Raw genomic sequence first — 13,419 nt, 5'->3', positions numbered from 1 at the left:
ACCAGGGGACCCCAACCACGAGTTTCACTCAGCCAAAGGGGACCCTTTCCTCAGGCGACATCAGGCTGACCCACGTGCCTGTGCTCCCAAAGCCACGTGAACCTTGGCCGGCTGCTCTGGCCGCACTCACTGACCAGGCCACCTCAGTCAGGCCAGTGCACTATGGCTCAGCACTCAGGGCTCTCAGCAGGCCGTGGCTCTGCCAGGAGGAGGAGTGCAGGGCGGCCAGGGAAAGGCACCCGCCAGGCGCACCGGGGCCGGCCGGTGAGACAGCACATGTCCAAAGCTGTCACCCGGGAGGCTCGCTGGCCGGGCGCCCAGGGGCTCATCGCTGTAAGCGGGACACTGCCGATGTGTCGCCCATAAGCAGGACGCTGGAGCGGCTGCACCAGAGCCTCCCCTACAGGGCAGCAGCTGCCAGCCAAGGGTGTCTCCTCTGGCCAGGCAGCCACTGTCCTGCAAGCACATGCCCTCCCCAGTGCCCACCCAAGGTCAGAAACGCCTCTCGCCCCACTCCCCTGCACCAGCTCCTGGTTTCCGGTCCGGCACAGCACTTACTGGCTTGTGCACGTACTTTGCCCCTGGGCTCTCTGCCAAGTGCATCTCACACGCCCCGTCTACACAGACGCCACCCCTCAGAGGCCTAGACCCGCAGTTTCACCACCTGGTGTGTTCTCAGTTGACACTCTGAGAATGAAGGATTTGCCCCCATCACTGCAGAGAGAACCAGGCTGTCTTGGAAAGGATGTTCCAAGGTGTCCAGGAGTCGCGGTCTTGGCCGCAGCTGGCCTGCCCAGGCGCTCCCTTGGAGAGCCCACTCCTCCCCGTCCTGCAGGCCAGCTGTGGCAGGAGAGGGGCAAGGGCAGGGAGAGGGAGAGAAGGAAGGGGGGAAGGAGGGAAGCAGACTGAGTTCCGGAACCCAAGGCCTCTACTGGGCCACACCCCCGCCCGTGACTGCTTCATCGGGAGATTCACAAGATCCCTCAGGATGAAGGCCTGCAACCACCCCGCTGGCGGCTGGGGTCCTGGGAGAAGGGCTTCAGGGCCCAGGGAAGCAGGGTCACACTCCTTCTCACGTGAATGAGGATGCCCTGTCCTTCCCAGGCCACTGCTGGCTGCTCAAATGTCACAACGGAAGCAGAATCAGCCGCATCCTACAGGAGCCCAGCAAGGGGAGAGAGGGGAGGGAGCCAAGGAACGGCCCAGGCCCTAGGGACCACGGTCACTCCCGGAGGACCTGCCAGCCTCCTTTCATTCTGCAAACTTCTTCCAGACAGAAGGGTTGATTAGAGAAGCTAATTAGAGCATTTGAAGATTATCTCGGACCCGAAGCAAGGAAGAACTCCAAATGCTTCCCACCGGCTCCTCCCTCCCTCCTTCCTCCAACTCTGGCCTTCATTAAGCTTTGATTTCAATCAATCGCACACCCACTAAAATTAACTTATAAGGCCAATAAATTGCAACCGCATGTTCGAAGGTAAGATCCGCTGCGAGCCAAGAGCAGGGGCAGGCGTCGGGGCCAGATGGGAGCAATCATCTTCGGGGAAGAGCGGTGCCAGCCCCTTCGGTTACAACATCTGGTCTTGGCAGAACCCGGGCCCAGAGGCACCGGTGAGACCCCACGAGCAAGAGTAGGGACGGCTGCTCATCCTCCCTGGGAGATGAGACTAGAGCAATGACCTTCGGGGTCACAGCCCCCGCCTGGGCTCAGGCCCGAGGCAGGAAGCTGCTCTGGCGGCTGCAAGGGCCCCACCGAGGGCCACGCTGGGCCACAGGCTCTTCTCAAAAGCCACGAGGCTGTGAGACTGACCGACTGACGACTGATGAGCCAGCGTGGGCAGGGCCTGAAGCGGGCAGGGTCAGCTATGGCAAGACACGCCGCGCCCAGCGCCCAGCGTGAAGTCTGAGCTGAGCTGGAACAGGGAGGGGCTGTGGAAGGGCAGGGCAGAGACGCTCCCGCAGGCGCCCCACCCCGGCAACCTGGGCCCATCCTCTAAGTATGTTCAGCAAACTGCTATTCTAACCTACAAACAGGGATGTTTTGGGTCACACCCTCAACAGGTGCTCGATAAAGGTGTCAGGAGGGAGTGTGTTAGAACACGCAGGGCACAAAAGCTCCTCTTCCCACGGTCTCCACTTGCTGCCACCTGGGGCCACGGGTCCTGCTCCCAGGGCTTCTTCACCCACAAGAGGGACAGAGGGAGGGAGAGAGAGAGAGGGTGGGGGAGGGAAGGAGGAGAGAGAGGAAAGGAGAGAGGGAGGGAGGGAGGAGAAAGAGGGAGGAGCTACAGCCTTGGGATACCAGCACCATGGCGTGTGGTCAGCGTGAAGGTGTTCATCCCTCATAGTCCATCTCGGCGAAGCTAAGCCTCAGTCAGCTCTAATGCGAGGGCTGGCCGGTACCAGCTCTGTCCACCACCCTGGTGGTCTGTGGCTGCCGTAATGCAGGGCACACGGGACACCCTTGCCCTCCTCGGTGGGGCACAGTTCACCGACGCTGCTGGGATCCCCACAAGCTTGTCCCGACCCTCGGGGTCTGGGCCTGTCCACTGCTCTCCCCACAGGCAGGAAGCGACACCAGCACGCACTCTACACGCCAGCAGCTCCTGTCTGAGAGGCGGAGGACAAGGCACCCGGAAACACAGGCCTTGGAGGGCTTAGTCGGCAAGGCACGTGGGGGAGCGAGGGGCGTGTCCACAGAGGGCCCAAGGGCTGGGACCAGGTCCCCTCCGTGCCTTAGGGGCACCTCCCCATGGCAATGCTCAGCGCTGGTGCAGTGAAGGAACGAGTGGGTTCCGGGCAGAGAAGGGCGGTTTGCTCCCCTAGTGCCACCACTCAGAGCTGTGTGTCAAGGCTGGTGCCTCTAGCTCTGGTGAAGCCGCCACCTCTCTCGCAGGCCGTCTGGAAGAGCCCACAAGAGCGAGGCGTTGGGGCAATACACAGAGCCCACAGAGTCACGGGCGGGTGACTGATGCTATCATCACTGCTGTTTTATTATCAGTATTACCATACCGACATGAACTGATTCCACTTAGGAATTCCGGGTTCACTGCTAGATTGGCCTCTTGCCACATGGCTGGGTGAAAAATCGCAAAAACAATCACAAGTAAACTATGCTATCGCACGGTTCAACTTCCCAGCGGTACCCGAGCGGGCTGCTCTGGGTATAGTTCACGCACAGTGGGCGTCAGGGGTGGTCTGCGGGACCTTCAGGCAAATACGGACACAGCACCAGTTCTTTCCCCACTGTCCTGTGTTCGAGTCCCCTCCCTTCCCACCCCAGCCCCACCTGCGAATGCTCAGGCAGCATCCCCAGAGGAAAAGCCTAAATATGATTTGGACCCCGGTGGGCTCTGGACACAACTCAAAGGCAAGAACACATGCCACAAATGTAGGAGGCAGGGCCCGTCCCTCCCACCCCGCTTGAGGGCTCCAACCTATGCCCCCAGGACAGAGCAAGCAGCAGCCCAAAGCACTGCCAAGTGTGGCCCGGCCCACCCCCTAAATATAATTATAAGATAATTATATCAGACACTGAAAGTCAGAGACACTGAATTTTTGGGGGCCACACGTGGAAGTGCCAAGGGGACCTGCCGTGCTGGGGATTAAACCTGGGCCTAGCACATGCTTTGTCCGCTGAACTAACCATCTCTCTGGTCCTAGATACAGAATTAAAAAGTTATATTTTCCGGGGTGATAGGAGCACGTCAAGCTATCTGTTTGAGGTTTCCTTAGAGCCATGCTTTTGTATTTCACGCATCTGCTCAAGTGGAGGTATTTGTGGTCTGAGTGTCAGATTTAAAACAGGCCACTCTGGGGCTGGAGCAATAGCACAGCGGGTAGGGCGTTTGCCTTGCATGCAGCCAACCCGGGTTTGATTTCCAGCATCCCATATGGTCCCCTGAGCACCGCTAGGAGTAATTTCTGAGTGCAGAGCCAGTAGTAACCCCTGTGCATCGCTGAGTGTGACCCAAAAAGAAAAAATAAATTAAAAAAAAATAATAATAATAATACAGGCTCCAAGAAAACGTCTTGACTATTGAATTAATAGAGCAAATCTGCCGTGAACGGAAATGCCATTCCAGCCGTCTGCAAAGCAGGGCCCTCAGAGTCTTCCCTTCCTTCCACGGGGGCCACTCTGGGCCATGCTCGGAGGCCCCCAGGGCTGCGCTGGCCTCAGTGTTGAGGTACCAGAACCTTCTCCACTCCCTGCAGGTCCCAGGCCTGGAATCCTCACAGTGAGTCTTCCCCTGCGTCCGACCACACCCGCAGCAGTCCAGAGCTACAATACCGCTTCTCTGACTCCCATTTTCCCAGGTGATCCCAGATTGGGAGTGGGGAACTACAGCCTGAGGCGGAACCCCAACCTCCGAACCTCAAAATGTGCACTTTCAAAGGGCAACGTAAGAATGGGTAGAATAAAAGAAGCTGAAAAGCACGGCCAGAACAATAGCACAGTGTGTAACCCAACCCGGGTTCGATCCCCAGCATCCTATATGGTCCCCTGAGGCTGCCGGTAACAATCCTTGAGTGCAGAATCAGGACTAACCCCTGAGAGCACCATTGGGTGTGACCCCCCCCTAATTTTTTTTTTTTAAGTTTTTGAAAAAGAATGAAAAGCAGGACACACAAACAAATCTCAGAACCAAGTGGCTCTTGGCAGAAATGCTTCTGAACTCGCACTGGGCAACTTCTCTGGGCCATTCCAGACAGGAGCAGGTGCTGTCCCTCCGCCTGTTCCCCAGGAATCCTGGCGGCCACCATCTTCCAGAACCCATTGGAAAACCCAGGTATGGGCCAGCAGGGATGGCACACGCCACGCCTCACAGGATAGGGGAGGAGCTGGTCCTTCTCCCCCGCCCCAATGGGACCCTGAGATGACACCCACGAACGGTCCCACAGTTCCTGGCGACTTATTAAACTCCTTAACGGCCACGACCCCAGAGACACACAAATCTCAGAACCGAGCGGCTCTTGGCAGAAAACTCTCCAGACCCTAATTATTAAAATTTTAGAATTCTAAGACTGTGCGGCCACATGACATCATATGCTACTCATAACCAGCAATAGAAAGCAAACTGTCTAACGTTGCCTTTTCGGTGGGTCTGAGTGTTGGGGGAAAATTCCAAATAATTACGGAGGGACTAGTGTCAAAATATTGAATGTAATCAAAGTAGAGAGAGTAATGTGGAAATTATCTGCCATACAGGCAGCAGTAGGGGTGGAATCGGGGAAGGTATGCTGGGGATTTTGGTGGTGGAAAATGTGCACTGGTGAAGGGATGGGTGTTTGATCACGGTATGACCGAAACTCAAACATGAAAGCTTTGTAACTGTTCTCACGGTGATTCAATAAATACATTTAAAAAATAATGATAGGAGAAAAATAAAGAAGGAAAAGCCAAAAAAAAAAAAAAAAGGCTGAGACGGAGAGCCCAGGAAGCCTATGATGATTACTCCCTGGTCCTTTATGTCCAAGTGCTCCAACCCTCCTAGACAACTGTGTTCTTAGGGCAGCTGTGTCCTCGCAGGCTCGCCAGGTTTTAACTACAGAACCGGACTGACCAGAAATATGTCCAAGGAGAGCCATCAGGGGCATTCGCGGCAAGGGTCATCAGTGCAGTGGCCCTCCTTATGGAGGGGTGGAGGGAGCAAGAGAGAGGGGAACTCAAGGCTGACAGAGCCAAAGGCTTGGCCACAGCAGGACCAAGGTCCAGGGCACAGGAGTCCAGCACAGATAGCTCAGACAGGCCAGGCCATGTGCGCCACTGGGGAAGGCGCTCACTGTGACCCGCCCAGTGACTGGCCTGCGCTCCAGGAGAGTCCAGGTGTGGGGCCAGAAAAGACTCCTGGCTCGGGCTCTTGCCTCAAACACCTGACTTCTCCGTCGGAAACACGGCCAGGACAGCTGGCCACCAGGCTGGTGGGGCTCTAAGGTGATGCAGAAAGCACGTGGCTCCCCGCTGGGGCATCTCCACAGCCCCGCGCTGGTCTGCTCTGGACGCGGGGCATGCGTGTGCTCAGTGTGTGTGTGGCTGCACCCCGTCACCTTGGCGCCTGGTCCCTGACCCGTCAGCCGTCGCGGTCCGGTGCTGGGAGTGCAGCGTCTCCGTCTGGAGCGCCTGGCGGCTGACAGGCTCGAGAGAGGGCCTGGCCTGGACTTATCAAACTCCCAGAACCTACTTATCAAAACATCAGAACTCTGAACCCAGGTGTACAGGGAGGGAGTGACTCACAGGTCTCGATACTGGTCAAAGGCGTTGTTGGCCTCCACCTCCAGCTTTCTCAGCCGCGCGGAAGGCATGGCGCCGTCTTCCAGCGGAGGGTCATACTTGTTACTCCACGGTGACCTGCAGGAGGGACAGGAAAGAATGTCAATCATTCCGGGGGGACGGGGCCGGAGAGCTGGGAGCCCACGCTGCCTGCAGTTTCAGAGAAGAGCCCCCGGCCAGCCCACAGGAGTTTCCCAGGCTCCAACTCGACCTTCTCCCTATGTGTGGAGCACAGCTCCAGAAGCCCCGGTTCCGCCTCTCGCTGGCACTTCCAGCAAGTGTTCCGGTATCACTGCACCTCAGCGCCTTCGGCACAGTGAGGTTTCCGCGTGCGACGCACAGGGCCCAGGACAGAAACCCACCGAGCACCGAAGTGAGTATGGCTGGGTAGGCTTTCGGTCCACGTCCCTCCCTTCCTCCCCTAGACTCTGTTAGTACGCCCGTTTCTAACGTGCTGGTCAGCTGCCCCTCTCCTCCGGGTAGCCTCCCACTGCTCAGACTTTCTCACGCAGCGAGGGCTAAGCCGAGCGCTGCTGGCCTAAGAGCAGGCCCCAGACTCAGCATGGGGACGCTTGAGCCGCGGAGGCCTCCCACGTGCAGGGCCGAGGAGGAGGAGTGGCCTCTCGCTCCCAGGAGAGACTTGCAGGCTTCCCTGTCTGCTGCACCACCAGGAAAGCACTGCGTCAGCGCCCGAGCAGGGCTAATGAGGGGAGGGTCCCAGCGCCAGCAGGTGGCTCCCAGAATGGGAGAGGACAGAGAGGGTGACACAGGATGGAGAGAAGCCTGTCCTCTGCCCGCACCCCACCCTCCTGGCAGGGACCCACGGAAATGTGTGCATGGGGCTGCTGTGAAGGATGTTCTCCCTGGCTCCTACCCCCGGAGGCACGGCAGCACTGGGGCCTCACATGTGGCCGCACGCCTGTCGGGCACGTGCTTTGGGTTCTGCGCCCCTCTATGCCAGGAGTAACACACCACGTGCACATTCACCTTCGTGGGCGCTGATGCTTGGCACCCTGGTCTCCAGCCACCCTCAGAGAGGGGCTCTGGCTCGGCCACTGGTCCACAGGGAAGGGAGTCCCGGTGCCTTCAGCTGGGGACCTCTCCTCCCACCAGACTGCCCCACCTGCAGTGCACTGCGGCCAACGCTCTAAGAGGGCTGAGGGACGGGCTTCTTCCTTCGGCCCCTGACCAACGGTCAGCTCTCCACTCACACTGGACCACACAGTTCCCGGACTGCCAGCTGGGGGAGGGCAGGTGGGAAGAGACCACCTGGGGTGCCTCTACCATCGGGCTCGGCTGGCATGTCCATCCCAGTGCCAAGCAGGGCCGCCTCACAGGGCTCTCCTGCAGACAGAGGGCTGCACCAGAGCCATTCAAACTGCCGCCACCAGCTCCAGGGGCTGCTGGGACGCAGGGACCACCTTTCGCATTTGATTTCACTTGCCCTACGAACAAGTCAAACGGCTACCCCCAGCATACAGGCACCACCAAGTGGGTAAGAGCCTTCTCTGTCTTGTTTTCGCTGGCGCACAACTACATACACGCTCATTAAGCATGAGAATGTGGTCAGGACATGAGACTGACTCTTGCCCCAACCCCCAAAGAAGAGCATCCCCTTCCCCAACAGACACCGAATCACGCAGATGGCACGGTGCCCCCTCCCCACTGCGCCTCAGCCCTCACGTCCCGGCACAATGAATGCTGGGGATAAAAGAAAGGGCCGCAGGAACTCTGCTGGCGGTGCTGCAACGACCCCGGCAGGACGTCATCCCGCCTGCCCTGCAGAAGGATGCTGAAGCATCCAACACTCGTGAGGGCCTCTGCCAGAGGGAAAACAGACGTGGGTGAGGGGTGCTGGCACCTTTCCTTGGCGGTATCTGGGGGTCCCAGGCCCCCACCCAGACTCCCCAGCTCTCCACAGCAGTCCCGGGTCTGATGCTCCTTCCACAGGGAACTGCACTGCTTGCCTGCGGTCTGAAGGGACCACCCCGACCACTGGCCCCGGACGACCAGATCACAAACAAGGGCCCATCTCCCCTGCAGACCCACGGTCTGGAATGCTCAAGAAGCCCGTAACTCACAGTTCTCCTGGCTCAGACGACAGCATTTCAAGCTGTTCGTACTGGAGCCGGGGTAATTGTAGCTGAGGGAAAAATCATAACATTAGCCAGAATATTCTTAGTGGAAGGGGCACTCAGAACACATTTAAGAGCTTAAATGGAGGCTATTTGAAAAAAGACAGATGGACAGGAACGCTTAGATTTCAAAAGTCAGGCCTTTCATTCCCCTCCGAGAATGCTTTTTGTTTCAGCTAACAGGTCTCAAACAGCGCTGCTGGCAACGGCTGCACCATAAGGACCTTATTTAAGTGAATGATCAAACACAGTTAGGATGGAAATGTGTGCAGAAAATCAAAAGACCTTGAAGTTTTATACCGAGAAGGGAAAAGGAAAGGCAGGCCTGCACTGTGACGCTCGGGCTCCTCTCTGGCTGGGGACCCCCGGGCAGGAGCAGGGGGGTGGGGGACGTGACCTGAAGGGGCTGTAGGTACCGAGTCCTGGGGGAAGCCTGGCCTTGGCGTGGATATGGCAATGACCCCAGCCTTCTACAGACTGCAGCGACAGCTGCTGTGCTCAGCAAGCCGGAGTTTTCAGGCGAGAAAAGAAGTGTCCTAAAGAGGCTAAACAAGACTCCTCTCGGGACCCCTCCACCTTAGGAAGCCGCTCCTGAGCGTTCCATGAGAGTGCCTATCTTCCGGTGCGGTGTCCCCGGTCTGACCATGCAGGGCCTTGGCCCCTGGCGAGGGCTGGATGTGGGTATCTCCCACGACTACCCCAGCAGAAACCGGAGCCCAGGTTGACCCTCCACCACCTCCGCACGGCAGCTCCCACAGCTGTATGTCCATCTCTCCCGAGACCACCTCCAGGAGCTCTGGGCGGAACCACAGCCCCCGAGACAGCTCCGTGTCCACCTCACAGGCACCTGCAGCCAGCAGCTGGAGACCTCCTCACCTGGACAAACCGCTCAGGCCCCAGCCCGGCCTGCTCACCCACAGTCCACAGAGAAGGACAAAGTGGTCTCCAGTCCATTTTTCCTGTGACGCTAGAACGGAACATGCTACAGCAGCGCTCCCGGCTCGTACAAGGAGGCGTGAGATCTTGGCGGTTTCTCCCAGGTTCCGTGCTGTTCAGTGCCACACGCCAGTTCCTTGAGCACACACTCAATCCTGCTGCCAAGCCCTAGTCCCCTCGCCCTGGCCTTCAAGGCCCTGCAGGACCACCTCTGCCCTGCCCGGGCCCTCCCAGTCCCCTCAGCCTCCAGCCCCCAGTCTCAAGGCCAAAGGGCCAGCCTCTCCCTCTCCCTCTGCCCCCTCTCGGCCTGCAGGAGCACACACTCGCTGACCCTCTGGCCGCCTCGAGAGCACAGGAGCTTACCCACGGGGAAACCTGGCAGCGTAAGCGCCCTGGCAAAGTCTCCCTGCCTCAACCGGCAGGACTGGTTGGAAATCCAGGTAGGGCATTACTTTTTCTCTCCAGGTAATTTTTCCTGCTTCTTCTCCTCAGCCCCTGCCCTGGGTCTGCGGCCTCTGAGGCCTAAAGCAGACCACGTTCCTCTACCACACGCCAGGCACCGACTCCGGCAATCCATCACCAAACTCCAGACTGGCTGAGGAATTCCGTCTTTTTAAAAAGTGAAATTCCCAGAGCCCCTTAAGAACCTGGCTCAGACATCACACCTCCGTCAGTAGGTCCTCCCAGAGCCCAGTCCAGTCTCTGCCATGCTCCCCTCAGACCGAAAACAGGCAGGGGGCATGCAGCTACTCCCAGGAGCCGCCTGGTGGCCTGGTCTGCTGTTCTAGGCCAGCCATCACTGATGCAATGGCCCAGGACTGACCGTGCTCAGCACAGCGGCCACAGGAGAGTCTTCCTTATAAATATCGGTAATTCTCTGGACTGCGCAGCATTCAAATGTCCCCGGGCCAGAGGCCCGCCCTTCGCCCAGGATCCCTGCCTGGTACATGCACACCCAGTGTCCAGCCCCTCACAGAGCTTATAGGAGTGTGACGAGACCCCAGTGCAATTTGCCCGGGGTCTCCCTCAAAGGCACCAGGCCAGCTGCCCCTGCCTGGGAGGCAGAACTCACCGGTAGGAGTCGCCGTCTCTGTTGTAGTCACACAGCAGGTAATCCTTCCCCACCACCTTGTCTCTGGCGATTTTCAGTGGCTGGTCAACAGAAGACAGGAGATCTTCACACAGACTGGGGACCTGGCGGCAAGACGGGAGGGAGAACAGAGACAGGGTTAAGACAACAGCCCCCTTGAGGCTGGTGAGTGCAGCCAGATCATGGTCAGCATCTTCTACATCTGGTCCATGGCCCACTGCCAGGACCACGAGTCCATTCTGTTCCCTCCACGTGTGTCTGACACCAACCGTGTCCCTTTACAAAGGAACCTGCTCTTGAATTACAGCGGAGCGTGACTTCCAAGCCAGCCTTCCTTCCAAATCCGTGTGCAGCGTTAATTACCTGGCCACCAGGGTGGTCCAGCACATTTAAGTATCTGTATGCCTGGTATTGGTCTCTGGTGGGCAAAGTACAAGCTGAAGTCCCAAGAAGAAGGTAAACATTTTAAATACATAGGAATGCAAAGAACTCCGAGAATAACCCGTCCGTGCCAGAGAACTCCCACAGGCTCCCGGGCTGGGTGGTGTTTCCGACACTTTCCAGGCTCCTGGCCAAGCGTCACCGCCCTGGCCCGAAGAACTGACCCTACCTGCTGCAAAGGTAACTTCACTGCAGCAGCCCCGCACCAGCCTCAGCGGGCCTCTCACAGGGCGTCCCGTACGGGGTGGCCTCAGGAGGAAAGGGCCCCATGGCCCGGGATGGACAAGCGGAATCCCAGGGCAAAGTCATTCCATGCGCCACCTGGCCCTGCCAGGAACCTGGCCACTGCCCACACTGCTCCCTGCGAAACATCAATTTCCACCGAAATATTCCAGGAAGGGATGGCAGGGCTTTCAGCGAAGGATTCCTCAGGGCTTGAGTCACTTCCGTGTTGCATTTCCAATGTGCTGACTTACTCATTTCACTTGCCTGGGCTACAGAGACCTCACCGTATCGTTTACCAGGCAGCTGGCTGCCAACCACACCAATAACCCTTCCAAATGGAAAAGTTAAATCATGAGGCAAAGGCACGCAGGAGAGCAGCTCAGCAGAGAGCCCACAGCAACAGCAGGATACCCCCGACCACCACAAAGACAGAGGCAAGGATAACCCCACCTCAGGCCACAGTGGCCTGCGCCAGCCATCCAAGTCACTTCTGCTGGCACCTGAGGCGCCTGCGATGCCAGTAAGGCCCTCCCTGGCCCAACTATAGCTGCTACTCTGCACTGCAGCTTGCAGAAACTGTCTCCACACCTGCTTACTTCAGAGTTCAATCTCCATGCCACAACAGCCTGTGAACACACACACACACACACACACACACACACACACACACACACATTTCAAAGCTGCCTCTGTTGACACTGTTGACATTCCCTGCGTCCCACCATTTCCAAGTGTCTCCCACAGACCGTGCATTCTGCTGAGCCTTGCTGAACACTGCCCTCATGAAGTTCAGGGGCACCGTGCAGGTGCTTAGGTATCACTCTCACCTCACAGTTTCCATACTGAGCCTGGAATCATAACGCAGGCCAAGGTCCAAGAAGCAGGCAGAAGGGGCTGGAGCGACAATACAGCAGGTAGGGTGCTTGTCTCGCATGCAACTGACCTGGGTTTGGTCCCCAGCATCCCATGTGGTCCCCTGAGCACTGGCAGGAATAATTTCTGGGTGCAGAGCCAGGAGTAACCCCTGAGCATCGTCAAAACAACAATAAAAAAGCTGGCAGAGAGAAGACGCCCCTGTGCCCCGCACCTGGCTGCAGAGAGGGCTGGGAGGAAGGCGCACTCTGGGAGCAGACCTCCCAGGAAAGAGCTGGACACACAGGAAGACAGCGCACCATCTGTGGGTCGTGACCATGCACGGGGATCTGAATGCACGACAGGCCCTAGAATTCACTTTGGGGGACAAGTGTCATGGGCTCAGCTCCTTCCACAGCCACAGACATCCTCTTGCCAGAACACAGGACTGCTGACAACCCAAATCCGATGGCTCCTGTCCAAACTGCCCTGCAGCCTTTGACCCCAGTTGTGGGGTTCCAGTTTCATTCTCAGTGACCTGGAACAATGAGCAGCGGCCCTGGCCAGGACACTCAGAGGCCCCATCCATTTCTCCTCTGTACCCTCTGCCACGGGCGCTCCCACCCGGTGCACAGGTAGGTCAGAGGGAAGAGGGAAGGACGGCGGGGAGGAGAAAGTCCCCAGAAGGCAGAGGTGAGAGTGACCAGGAGGGCACCAGCAAGGGCCTGGCGGAGGGGAGCAGCCAGGGTGGGGCCCTGCCAGCACCCCGAGCAACAGCTCCCGGTACCACCTGCTTCTCTGCCTGCAGCACCCCAGCTTCGGAGAGGGTCGCCACTCCCATTTAAGGACGGGGTCACAGGGATGGAGCAACAGTACAATGGATAGGGCCTTTGTTTTGCACACGTCCGACCCGGACATCCCACACGGGGGACCAAGCGCAGTCAGGTGTGATCCCTGAGTGCAGAGCCAGGAGTGACCAGGAGTGCAGAGCCCTGAGCACTGCAGATGTAGCCCCAAAACAAAAAAGAACAAAAAATAAAAATAAAGAAGGGGTCATCAGGGCCTCCGAGATACTTGCCAATGGCCAAGAAAGCACATGTGAGATACAGCGCAACTCAGTTCGAAAAACGTCTATCCACTCCTGTTATTGGCCCAAACTGAGAACTTTTCTACTATCTAACCCAGCAGCTGATCACATGAAAACAGATACAAATCAGAAGTTTCCGGCCACAAGTGAGGATCGTGCTTGTGCCGCCATATGGTTCTACTTTGCCTCTTCCCCTTCTCCATTAGTTATTAATGTTGAAAAAAACTGTTCAACCAGAAAAAGAAACTTGAGATGAACCCTGAAAAAAACACATCACAAAAACCAGACCAGTTCAACGCCACGGCTCCACGGATAATCTAATCCACGGCTCCAGCCTGTAAGAAATGCACTCTTGTACCTCAGTTTTTAAAAAATGGCCAAA

The 13,419-nt window shown here is 57.7% G+C and overlaps 1 protein-coding gene across 2 annotated transcripts in view; it reads right to left on the bottom strand.

Moving 5' to 3' along the window:
• The window catches only part of CAPZB (capping actin protein of muscle Z-line subunit beta), a 105,430-nt gene that overhangs the window by 19,467 nt on the left and 72,544 nt on the right, over positions 1-13,419 (bottom strand). For both annotated transcript variants that reach the window (XM_055137530.1, XM_055137531.1), the window contains exons 3-4: positions 10,415-10,536; positions 6,236-6,349 (exon numbers count right to left, since the gene is read on the bottom strand). In XM_055137530.1, coding sequence (XP_054993505.1) covers positions 6,236-6,349; positions 10,415-10,536 — 236 coding nt within the window. The remainder of the gene's footprint in view (positions 1-6,235; positions 6,350-10,414; positions 10,537-13,419) is intronic.

Source organism: Sorex araneus, chromosome 5 (assembly GCF_027595985.1).
Source record: "Sorex araneus isolate mSorAra2 chromosome 5, mSorAra2.pri, whole genome shotgun sequence".
Taxonomy (NCBI): Eukaryota; Metazoa; Chordata; class Mammalia; order Eulipotyphla; family Soricidae; genus Sorex; species Sorex araneus.
This window is presented reverse-complemented; position numbering and strand designations above follow the sequence as displayed.